The sequence below is a fragment of the Mobula hypostoma genome, chromosome 5 (genome assembly GCF_963921235.1).
Source record: "Mobula hypostoma chromosome 5, sMobHyp1.1, whole genome shotgun sequence".
NCBI classification, from domain to species: domain Eukaryota; kingdom Metazoa; phylum Chordata; class Chondrichthyes; order Myliobatiformes; family Myliobatidae; genus Mobula; species Mobula hypostoma.
In genome coordinates, this window is record NC_086101.1 from 71507859 (window position 1) to 71521308 (window position 13450).

The 13450-nt window shown below is 38.9% G+C and overlaps 1 protein-coding gene across 2 annotated transcripts in view; it reads right to left on the reverse strand.

The window, feature by feature from the left end:
• The window catches only part of abcc4 (ATP binding cassette subfamily C member 4 (PEL blood group)), a 349901-nt gene that overhangs the window by 143446 nt on the left and 193005 nt on the right, over window positions 1-13450 (reverse strand). For both annotated transcript variants that reach the window (XM_063048526.1, XM_063048527.1), the window contains exon 17: window positions 839-876. In XM_063048526.1, coding sequence (XP_062904596.1) covers window positions 839-876 — 38 coding nt within the window. The remainder of the gene's footprint in view (window positions 1-838; window positions 877-13450) is intronic.

Genomic DNA, 13450 nt, shown 5'->3' on the forward strand with positions numbered 1-13450 from the left:
GCCAGCTGTGAGAGATCATTCAGCAAGTTAAAATTAATACTTTCGGATTTGAGAGCCTCCATGGGTCAAGGCAGACTCTGTGATCTTGCTCTGCTGAGTGTAAAAAGAGAAGAAACTGAAAAAACTTACTTTGATCACATTATAGACCAATTTGCATCAGTGAAAGCAAGGAAGGTGCAGTTATAATTTTCATGTAGTGCCATAATTTGTTAATTAAAAGATTAACGAGCTTGACTTGTAGTTTTGAGCTGATATTATGGTAAAGTTATCTAAAAGATGAGTGTCAGATGTTTGGACAGGGGTGCAATTTCAGTGCTTGCCATTGGTGCTATTTTCCGTAGATGTGCCCCTGATGTCAGTAGTTAAGTCACCTGCCATAGTATACTCAGTTCTTGGAGCTTGGAGCCATCTGATTAATGATTCACTTCCCCCCACCACCCCCAGATATTGATAATGGTATATTTGGCAATGGTAATGTCACCAAAGGTCAAGAGTAGGTGGTTAGAATCTCTTGTTAGAGGTGTTTATTGCATAGCATTTTTGTGGTACAGATGTTAATTATAATTATAACGTCAGGATGTTATGTGATTCAGGATAGGAGATTCAAAAGCTATGAATAGGCAATCTCATTTGCAGTTAGGACTAAAACCAGGGCCTGTTGATGAAATCGGAATGAAGTACACAGCAGAGAATGATCATACATAGAAGCACGTACCTTTCAATCAGAAAAACATGCTCAAAATAGATAAAAAGGCACAAATCATCTTCCTGGCACTAATTCAGGGATTACTCCAACAAACTTAAAAGAAGTTATACAAATCAAGAAAATTATACTTACCAATAAGACAGCCACCAATCTTGAAGAATATAAGAAATCTGCGGGAAAATGAAACAAAATCTAATGATCAGTAATGAAATGTTATTGCAGTGGATTCTGGTTAATTGGGACATATTGGGACCAGTACATTTTGGCCGAATCAAACACCCGTCTCAATTAGACAAAGCTTCATGGAAACAATTAAGGACGGAGTTAAGGGAGGATAGGAATGGGGAGGTGTAGCATTTCTATTGCTTGCAGGGATATGTGCCAAGTAGGAGTTAGTGGGGACAGGTGAATGGACAAGGGAATCACAGAGGAAAGTGGGGAGTGGGCAGAAGGTAAGGATGTGTTCGGTGGTAGGATTGTGTTGAAGATGACTAAAGTTATGGAGAATGGTGTATTGGATGTAAATGCTCATGGGCTGGTAGATGAGGACAAGAGGAACTCTAAGTTAAGTTGGAGGAAAGATGTGGTGAGCATGGATGTAGCTGAGGGCAGCATCCCTGTTCTTTGAAGCAGAACATCTCTGATATCCTGGAATGGAAAACCTTATCCAGGAACAGATACAGCAAAGACAGGAGATAGGGTGAGAAGAATTGTAACTTCATCCAATATATTCAGCCCATCCACATGTGAGAGAAATTGCTCATCAGAAGAAATGCCGGAGACTTCCGGTAGCGCTCATGGAGTGAAGTCGCGTTCTTGACTCGCTCCATTACCTCTGAGTTTTTTTACTCTATGGTCAGCTATACTTTAATTAACCATTAAGGCATCAATTTTTACAATACTTTGAATTAAACTGAATTCTCTGACAATTGGAGGATACTTAGATCTGCTATGTCTAAGAACGGGAAAAACGGCAAGGATGGTAAACCTTCGGCTAAACCGAAAGCTACGGATCTCCCTCCGACTGAATCACCGGTGACTTTGAAAGCGATATCGGAGTTAATTCAGAGGGAAATTTCAACCTCTGTTAGGGAGATGATTCGTACGGAAATTGCAGGCTTTGTTAAAGACCTGATTCATGCGGAAATCTCAACTAATTTCCAGAAAATTGCCGATTTAATTGATAAGATGCAAACATGTATTGCGGAACATCAGTCGGCTATATCTGATCTTCAAAAATTCGCGCAACAAAGTGAGCTTAAGATGGGGAAAATCGAAGAAACAATTAATGTAATGAAGAAGAAACTTGACTTTTTGACTTTTAAAAACTCTGACTTGGAATCTAGAATGCGACGGCAGAATTTACGAATGATCGGTGTGAGAGAAGCCGTTGAAGCTAACAACCCCATGAAATATTTCTCTCAACTTTTAAAAGATGCATTCCCTACTGTATTTCCTGACCAACCACCGCTACTGGATCGTGTTCACAGAATCCCATCATACTCGTCTAGGTCAGATAGACCTAGGCATGTTATTTTACGTTTTCATTACTTTCAAGACAAGGAGAGACTGTTTCGATTCGCTCGATCTAAAGGTTTCATTGATTTTTCGGATCTTAAGTTCCGATTCGTGGAAGATTTCAGTAAACCAATCTGGGACCAACGGGTCCGTTACAGATCCGTGATGTCGGAATTCTATAAGATGGATTTAAGACCAGCGCTGCTGTACCCTGCACGTCTAAGGATTCGTATGTTAGATGGAGCCCTTCGTTTTTTTGATTCTCCATCGGATGCCCAGAGTTATCTGGATCAACTTTCATCTTCAACATCTTAATTGCCTTTTTTTTTAATTTTCTCCGTTGATCGGAGGCTGTGAATTGGTTGGTTTTAACTTTTCTGTGCCCTATTTGGGCAGAAAAGTTTACTTTTGATTTCTTAATATGGCTGCTAAACTTTCTTTTTAACTGCGTCATTTCTTTCTTTTCCCAGGGGATTCTGGGTGGTTACTTCCCTTTTGTCATCTTACGTATTTCCTGTGCGGCCTTAAATTTTGTAGTTTTTTTAAAATTTTATTCTGTTTTGCTTTTTATAATCACTTTATGTTAATAATCCTATTTTTTTTTGTTGCTGTGTCTATTCATGAGTTTGAGGTTTATTGTGGTTTTTTTTTAATATATATTTTCCGGCTTTTGTTCTGCTCTGTATGTATTCTAATTGAGCTAACTTTTTTTTACTTATTTTTTTACTGTTTTACAATTAGCTGATCCTTTTCATATTTATACCTTTTTTTTAGGGAGCGTATACCGGAAGTCATGGGGGTAGTTTTAGCGCTTGCTTCTTTCTGGCGGGTCTGCTTTAGATTTTGCCTTGGGGTCTTGGGGTGGGGGGTGGTGGGAGGGGCTTCACGTTTTAGTTTGTTTTTCTTTGGGCTATATACATTATTGAAGTACTGGTTGCGTCCTTTTCCCCAGTATCTTTTGTATGTTCTGTTTCCTCTCCGGGTTTGTGGGTCGCGCCTATTGTCAATCCTCCTTGTTGTGGGTTGACTTTAGGATTTATGGAGTCTATTATTAATTTTGTCTCCTGGAATACTAATGGTCTTAATCATCCTATTAAAAGAAAAAAAGTTTTTAAAGTGTTCCGGAGACTTAAAGCACAAATTTTATTTTTACAAGAGACCCATGTACGGAGGGGGGACAGACTACGTTTTTTCAAATTCTGGAAGGGACAACAATTTCATTCGAACTCCAATGCTAAGATTTGAGGCGTCTCTATTTTTATAGATTCCTCAGTTACTTTTATACAACAGGATATTATCTCTGATCCGAATGGTAGATTTTTATTGGTTAGTGGTTTACTATTTAATAAAAAAGTAGTTTTGGTTAATGTTTATGCTCCTAATATGGATTGTCCGGAATTTTATAAATCATTGTTTGATCAGTTTCCGAATTTGAACGAGTTTTCATTGATTTGGGGCGGAGATCTTAATACCTGTTTATCTCCAGCTTTGGACCGTTCGGCTCCTTTACGGACTTTACCTAATAAATCTGCAAATTTGATTAATTTTTTTCTTTCTGATTCTGGGTCGACGGACATTTGGCGTTTTCTGCATCCTCAGGAAAAAGATTTTTCCTTTTTTTCACATGTTCATCATTCCTATTCAAGAATTGATTATTTTTTTATTGATTCTCGTCTCATTCCTTCAGTGATTAAATGTGATTATGATTCTATAACCATTTCGGATCATGCTCCACTTAAGCTTTCTATTAAAATTACGGCCAATATACCAAACAATAGACAATGGCGTTTTAATTCGCTGTTGCTTCAGGACTCGGACTTTGTTAATTTTATGAATGAACAGATTGAGCTTTTTTTTACAATTAACCATACAGAAGATATTTCGGTTAACACTCTTTGGGACACTTTTAAAGCCTATATTCGGGGTCAGATTATTTCGTATTCCGTTGCTTTGAGGAAGAAACAGAAGCAGGAGGAGATGGCAATTGTGGACAAGATTAAAGAAATTGATAAGAAATATGTTATGGCTCCTTCTGAGGAGCTATACAAACAAAGAACTGAACTTCAAATGGAACACAGTTTACTACTCTCGTCCTCGATTGTAAACCAATTAAAGAAAACAAGAAGTGACTTTTATGTTCACAGTGACAAAATTGGCAAGCTGCTGGCTAATCAATTGAAATCTAATTATGTTAAATCTCAAATCAATCAGATTTATAACCAAAATGATCGATTGATATTGGATCATGTGGGGATTAATCAAACCTTTTGTGATTTTTATTCTTCTTTATATCAATCAGAGTCTCCTCGAGATTCTAAATATATGAATGATTTTTTAGATAAGTTAGACTTCCCTCAGATTTCACAGGATATGTCTTCTTTATTAGATACTTCCATTACAATGGATGAGATTAAGAATGTTATTTTTTCTATGAATCTGGGGAAAGCTCCTGGCCCTGATGGGTTTACCGTTGAATTTTATAAATGTTTTGCTTCTTTATTGATTCCTTGGCTCTATAAGGTTTTTGAGGCTTCTTTGAAACTTGGTAAACTTCCGGAATCTTTTAATAGAGCATCAATTTCTTTAATACTAAAGAAGGATAAAGACCCTGCTCAATGTGCATCTTATAGACCAATATCTTTATTAAATGTTGATTCTAAAGTTTTTTCTAAGTTATTAGCAAATAGACTAGAAAAAGTACTTCCTTCTATTATTTCGGAAGACCAAACGGGTTTTATTAAAGGTCGTTACTCTTTTTATAATATTCGTACATTGTTAAATATCGTTTATACTCCCTCACAAAATGTTCCTGAGTGTGTTATTTCTTTAGATGCCGAGAAAGCTTTTGATAGAGTAGAATGGCCTTATTTATTTAAGGTGCTTGAAATGTTTAATTTTAGCTTGAAATTTATATCCTGGATTAAACTGTTATATCACTCCCCTGTAGCCTCGGTTCGTACTAACTCTTTAAACTCACCTTTTTTTCCTCTCTTTCGTGGTACTCGACAAGGCTGTCCTCTTAGTCCCCTATTATTTGATATTGCATTAGAACCTCTTGCAATTGCTATTCGAGAATCTTTAAATATTACTGGGATAACTCGGGGATTAAAGTCCCATAAATTATCACTCTATGCTGATGATTTACTTTTATATATTTCTAATCCTGAGAGATCTATTCCTGCTGTTTTAGAGTTATTAGCACAATTTGGTCTTTTCTCAGGTTATAAATTAAATCTTAGTAAGAGTGAACTTTTTCCGATTAATAAACATCTTCCCTTATATTATAAATTTCCATTTAAATTGATTAATAATTACCTTTCATATCTTGGGATTAAAATTACTTGTAAACATAAAGATTTATTTAAGACTAACTTTTTACCATTAATAGACCATATTACTCAACTTTCATCTAAATGGTTTCCCTTATATTTAACTTTGATTGGTCGTATTAATGCAGTTAAGATGTTTTTTTTGCCAAAATTTTTATATGTGTTTCAGGCATTACCAATTTTCGTTCCTAAATCTTTTTTTGATAAAGTCGACTCTAAAATTTCTTCATTTATTTGGCAGAATAAGAATCCGAGACTGGGTAAAATACATTTACAGAAAGCTAAGAGAGATGGAGGTTTAGCATTACCTAACTTTAGATTTTATTATTGGGCTATTAATATTCGACATATGAAATTTTGGTTACTTGACCGGGACATACTATCTATTCCTAAATGGGTAGCATTGGAATTACAATCTGTTCAGGGTTATACATTTGGTTCTATTTTAGGTTCATCTCTTCCTTTTGATTCGAAACGCCTTAAGCAGGTCTCTAACCCGATCGTTAAATATGCTTTGCGTATTTGGTTTCAATTCAGAAAATTTTTTGATCTTAATCAATTCGGGTTAGCGATTCCTATTTTAGGTAACATATTTTTTCCTCCCTCTTTTACGGATCGCGCTTTTCAAACTTGGAAGACTAAGGGTATTTTACGGTTTTTGGATTTATTTTTAGATGGTTCCCTTATGTCTTTTGAACAATTATCTAATAAATATAACTTATCAAGAATACATTTTTTTAGATATTTACAAGTTAGAAATTTCCTAAGTACTATACTTTCTTCCTTTCCAATGCTTCCTCCTATATATATTTTAGATTCGATAATTAACCTTAATCCATGTCAGAAAGGTGCATCGGCTATGATTTATAATATTATTATGAAACTTAGGAAAGCTCCATTTGATAAGATTAGGGTAGATTGGGAACAGGAATTGGGGCTTACCATTTCTGTGGATGACTGGGGGCAGATTTTACAATTAGTTAATACTTCCTCTATTTGTGCTAAACATTCCCTAATTCAATTTAAAGTGGTTCATAGAGCACATATGTCCAAAGATAAGTTAGCGCGTTTTTACACGCATATTAATCCTTTCTGTGATAGATGTTCGGGGCAGATAGCCTCTTTAACTCATATGTTTTGGTCTTGCCCTACTTTGGAAACTTTTTGGAGGGATATTTTCAATATTATTTCTAAGGTATTAAATATAGATATCTCTCCTCACCCTATTACTGCTATCTTTGGACTACCTAAAATTTCTAGTAATCTTTCCCCTTCAGCCCGTAGAATGATTGCATTTCTTACTTTGATGGCGAAAAGATGTATTTTACAACATTGGAAAGAGCTTAATGCTCCAACTACCTTTTTTTGGTTTTCTCAGACGATTTTATGTTTGAATCTGGAGAAAATTAGAAGTAACCTTTATGATTCTTCATTTAAATTTGAACAGATTTGGGGACCTTTTATTTGATATTTTCATTTAATGTAATATTTACCCTTCTTGTTCTTTTTTCACTGTTTTAATGGAGGTCGGGATTGAGGACGTGATTTTAAGTTTAACTCTGTTTGGTTTCAAGTTAGCCCATTGCTTTGCTTTGCTTTTAGTTAGTTGCACGGTGGGTTTTTTTTGGGGTTTTTTTTTTCTTTTTTTCCATTGATATATATAAAATCTAGTATACTATTATGTTATCTTGGTTTCTTATGCTTAAATTACATTGTTTGTAGTATTTTCTTTTTGGCATTGTTATCTTTTGGAATTTTATTATACTTTAACATTGTATTAATGTTTATATGGCTTACCTTTTTTGTATACTTACTCAATAAAAAGATTTAAAAAGAAAGAAAGAAGAAATGCCTATGGAAGCTACCCTTCGTGGCCATCTATAATTACAGTTAGATTCCTTCACTCTAGTAGCCAAGCGCCCATGTAAAAAAGGCCAATATACCATTCGCCTTCCTATTTCCACTGGTTTCAGATTGAACTACATCAACTTCAAACTTCATGTATAATTCCATCATATTATGGTCACTTGTTCTAAGAGTTCCTTTTACAACAAGTTCGTCACATTCTCACAACACATTAATATATCCGAATTAGCCAGTCTCCTGGATGTTGAGTCTAAGCCTGGGCTAAAACCCTTTCTTCCTAACCATAATCAATGTTATCACATCTCTTCCCTAATCTGCCCATTTTTTCCAAAATCCTAAAGCTTCATCTTCTGGGAAGCAGCTCAGTAAGGCCAGAGTGATGCAAGTAAGACATGGCTACTGAGGTTTAAACAACAACTCCTCTTTGGAGAAGAAAGCCAGTAGGATGAACATCAGAGAAGTCACATGGACTCTAGCAAGGCAGTTGACAAGGTCCTGCATGGAAAGCTGGTCAAGAAGGTTCAGTCACTCGGCATGCAGGATGAGGTAGCAAATTAGATTAGACATTGGTTTTGTGGGACATGCCAGAAAGTGGTAGTCCAGGGCTGCCTCTCTGACTGGAGGCCTGTGACTAATGGAGGGCCGCAAGGATTGGTGCTGAGTTGGCTGTCATCTATATCAGTGATCTGGATGATAACGTGGTTAATTAGATCAGCAAATTTGCGGATGACACCAAGATTGGGGAAGTAGTGGACAGTGAGGAAGGCTATCATGGACTGCAGGAGGATCTGCATCAGTTGGAATAATGGGCTGAAAAATAGCAGATGGAAATTAATGCAGACAAGTACGAGGTTTTGCACTTCCGTAAGACCAACCAAGGTAGGTCTTACACGTGAACGGTAGGGCACTGAGGAGTGTGGTAGAACAAAGGGATCTAGGAATACAGGTACATAATTCATTGAAAGTGGTGTCATATGTAGATAGGATCATATAAAAAGCTTATGGAACATTGGCCTTCATAAATCAAAGTATTGAGTACAAGAGACAGAATGCCATGTTGAAGTTGTATAAGACATTGGTGAGGCCTAATTTGGAGTATTGTGTGAGGTTTTGGTCACCTACCTATCGGAAAGATGTAAACAAACTTGAAAGTGTACAGAGAAAATTTACAAGGGTGTTGATGGGTCTGGAGAATCTCAGTTATAAAAAAAGATTGAATAGGTTAGGACTGTATTCTTTAGAACGCAGAAGATTGAGAGGATAGAGGCGTATAAAATTATGAGGGGTATAGACTGGGTAAATGCAAGCAAGTTTTTTCCACTGAGGTTCAATGGGAGGACAACCAGGGATTATGGGTTAAGGGTGAAGGGTGAATGGTAAAAGGTGAGAAGTTTAAGGGGAACTTGAGGGGAAATGCCTTCACGCAGTGGGTTGTGAGAGTGTGGTAGTACTCCTACTACCACCAGGAGTACATTGCTTGATTTCAATGTTTAAGGGAAGTTTGGATAGGTACATGGATAGTAGGGGTATGGAGGGCTACGGTCTGGTGCAAGCTGATAGACGTAGGCAATTTATAAGGTTTCAGGACGGACTAGATGGACTGAAGGGCCCGTTTCTGTACTATACTTCTCTATGACTCTAGAGACGAAAATGTGTGTGAATGATTTCTATATTGGGCAAAACCAGTTGACACTGCAGAGGATGAAATAGAGAGATTTGGTACTCTTGTATCCAACCCAGTCTGGTCAGATGATTGACTCAGAAAAGGAGGACGGAATTGTGAGCTAGGCAGTAAAGTTGATATAATAGTTTAAAATGATTTTATGTAAGTATTTGATATTGTGCTTGGACAGTTAATTCCCTCAAGGATGTGCAGCGAACTGTCTTAAACACCCATAGTACTTTGACTTTTGAATTCAGCTGAGTAAGCAGTCAGGAAGGAAACCAAAAATAAAAACTGGTCTCAGCAAAAGTGGTCATGAAACCACTTGATTGTCATAAACTCATCAGGTCACATAACATCAAAGATTACAGCAAAGGAGCAAACCTTTCGTGTTGTGCTGAATTAAACACCAAACTAAATTTAACCCTTCTGCCGACAAAATGTCCAAATCCCTCCACATTCTGCACACTCACGTGCATGAACACTAGCCATAACCCTCAGAACCTCTTCAGCCTCTATATTTACCCCCACTCTCATCAATATTCTTCAGTAAAGGAAATCTGCTGCCCTGGGCCAATGTGTCTTATCTATGACTCTAATATGTGTTTTCCCTCTGAAATGTAATTGTAACACAACTAACAGATTAGGATGCAAAAATACAAAGCATGAGAAGACGTAATTCACTCAGGTTCGCTGATCGAGTAGAAAAGGCAGCAACTCGCGGCAATTTTGATGCTTTCAGCATCGGCCAATCAGCATTCGGGACTGGTCAGCAAGAATAAATTAAATTATGGCAAGGGTAAGTGGACCGGCCACCATTGGACTGGCAGAGTTAGAGTGGAGCTGTTGAGGCTTTAGCTCTTCAAGGCTTCGGTCAGAGAAGGCAAGGTCATGGAATGCTCCTCTTGCAGGATGTGGAAAGGCAGGGAGGCCTCCAGTGTCCCTAACAATTACACCTGCGAGAAGTGCATCCAGCGGCAGCATCTAACAATCCACATTAAGGAGCTGGAGCTGGAACTGGAACTGGATGAACTCCGGATCATTCAGGGGTTGAGGTGGTGATTTATAGAAGGACATATAGAGAGTTAGTAACACCTAAGGTGAGGATACAGGAAATTAGGTGACAATCAGGAAGGGGAAAGGGATTAAACAGCCACTTTGACTGGGGGGGGGGAGGGGGGGACCTAGCAGGGTAAGTCTCAGTGGTCCGGTCTCTGGCACTGAGTTTGACTGTGATTCAGATGGGAAGGGGGAAGAAGAGGCTAACTGTGGTGATAAGGGATATTTATTAGTTTAGCGAACAGAAAGGAGGTTCTGTAGGTGAGAACGAGATCCCCAGATGGTATGTGGCCTCCTGGGTGCCAGTGTCAGGGACCACTTGGATTGAGTCCTCCGCATTCTTACATGGGTGGGTGAACAGCCAGAGGTTGTTGTCCACTTAGATACCAATGACAAAGATAGGAAGAATGACGAGGTTCTACAAAGTGAGTCCAGGGAATTAGGTGCTAAGTTAAAGGGCAGGACCTCCAGGGTTGTGATCTCAGGATTGTTATCAGTGCCATTTGCTAGTGAGGCCAGAACTAGGAAGATTATACAGTTTAATACTTGGCTAAGGAGTTGGTGTAGGAGGGAAGGCACAAGATCTTTGGATCATTGGGCTCTCTTCCAGGGAAGGTGGTACCTGTACAGAAGAGATGGTTGCACCTGAACTGGATGGGGACTAATATCCTAGCGGGAAGGTTTTCTAATGCTGCATGGTGGGGTTTAAACTAGAATTGCAGGGGGCTGGGAACCAGAGTGCCAGAACATTTAGTGGAGAGGTTTTAGAAACAGATAAAACCTCAGACAAAGTCAGGAATCAAAAGGTTGAGCACGGTGCAACTAACGTCCTGAGCTGCGTCTAGTTCAATGAATGAAGTATCATGGGAAAGGCAGATGAGCTGAGGGCATGGATCAACACCTGGAAATATGGTAATGTAGCCATTAGTGAGACTTGGTTGCAGGAGGGGCACGACTGGCACCTCAATATTCTGGGAATCCATTGTTTTAGGCGTGATAGAGCAGGAGGGATTAGAGGAGGAGGGGTGGTTTTACTAGTCAGGGAAAATGTCACAGCAGCAGTCTGCCAGGACAGACTGGAAAGCTCATCTAGTGAGGCATTATGGATGAAGCTGAGGAATAAGAAAGGTACGACCACATTAACAGGGCTATATTACAGACCACCCAACAGTCCGAGGCATCTAGAGGAACAAATTTATAGAGAAATCTTAAAGGGATTCTACAGAAATTTGCAAGAAACATAAGGTTGTTATTGTAGATGATTTTAAATTTCCATATATTGACTGGGAATCCCATACTGTATAAGGACTAGATGGGAAAGAATTTATCAAATGTGTTATGGCAAGTGTCCTTAATCAGTCCATAGAAGTCCCAATGAGAGAGAGTGCAATTTTTGATCTCCTGTTAGGGAATGAGACAGGGCGGGCGACAGAAGTTTGTGTCAGGGAACACTGCATCTAGTGATCACAGTGCCATTAGTTTCAAAGTAAATATGCAAAAAGATAGGTCTGGTCCTCAGGTTAAAATTCGAAATTGGAAAAAGGCCAATTTTGATGGTATCAGAAACGATCTGGCAAGTGTGGATTGGGACAGGCCGTTTTCTGGCAAAGGTGTACTTAGTAAGTGGGAGGCCTTCAAAAGTGATTTTTTTTTAAAGTAAAAGCTTGTATATGCCTGTCAGAATAAAAGGTAAACAAAACAAGTGTAGTGAACCTTGGTTTTCAAGAGAACATGATGCCCTGGTTTAAAGAAAAGGAGGTGCACAGAAGGTACAGGCAGGTAGGAACAAATGAGGTGCTTATGGAGAATAAGAAATGCAAGAGAACACTTAAGAAGGAAATCAGGAGGGCTAAAACACCGGTCCCCAACCACCAGGCCGCGGACCGGTACCGGGCCACAAAGCATGTGCTACCGGGCCACGAGGAAACGATATGATTTGGCGATATGAGTCAGCTGCACCTTTCCTCATTCCCTGCCATGCCCACTGTGGAGCTTGAACGCACGCGAGGTCATTACCTGCGCGTCATCCACGTCAGCTCAGGAAGAAGATCAACTCCTCAACCTTGCAAATGACAGCGGGCTGAAAAGTATGTTTGACATAACACCTCTGCCGGCATTCCGGATCAAAATCAAGGCTAAATATCCTGAGATAGCCACGAAAGCACTGAAAACATTGCTTCCATTTCCAACATCATATCGCTGCAATGAATGCAATGAAAACGAAATTGCTGAATAGACTGGACATAAGGAACCCCCTTCGAGAATCGCTGTCTCCCACCAGCCCCCGATCGGACCGTCTTGTTGCAGGGAAACAAGCCCAGGGCTCCCACTGATTCAGCGATATAGGTGTGTTGCAATGATTTTATATGTTCATATGGGGAAAATATGCGCTGTGTGTTTAATATCCAAATGTTACTTAAAATGTTATGATGCTATTGACTTATAAGTGACTTATATAACCATATAACAATTACAGCACGGAAACAGGCCATTTCTGCCCTTCTAGTCTGTGCCGAACGCTACTCTCACCTAGTCCCACCAACCTGCACTCAGCCCATAACCCTCCATTCTTTTCCTGTCGATATACCTATCCAATTTTACTTTAAATGATAATATCGAACCTGCCTCTACCACTTCTACTGGAAGTTCGTTCAATACTTACTTCAAGCTCCCCTGTCCTCCCCTGATAATTAACTTATCACTATATTCATGCGAAGAAAATATGCGCTGTGTGTTTAATATTAAATTCATTAGATAAACCCTTTTAGAAACGAAATTGAATGTATTAGCCACTTATCACCTATATTCCGGTCATGATTAACACCCCCCCCGGACAAAATCGCCAAAAATGATTTGTATAAAAAAATCAGCACATACATGCATGCGCACTGGTGCCCGTGCAAGGCTTCATGGTCATTGTAGTCTTTCTCGGGGTAAACAACATATTTGACTGCTACTCTTGTCTGTTGGCAACCCTACCCCCCCACCCCCCACCCGGTCGGCCGGTCCACAAGAACATTGTCAATATTAAACCGGTCCACAGTGCAAAAAATGTTGGGGACCCCTGGGCTAAAAGAAGGCATGAAGTTGCTCCAGCTAACAAGGTGAAGGAGAATCCTACGGGATTTTACAGTTACGTTAAGAGAAGAGGGATTGCAAAGGACGAAATTAGTCCTCTGGAAGATTAGAATGCTAATCCATGTGTGGAGCCAAAACAGATGGGGGAAATCTTAATTTTTTCTTGTATCTACAAACGTTTGTATATTTACTCAGGAATAGATAGAATCTATAGAAGTGAGGCAGCAACTT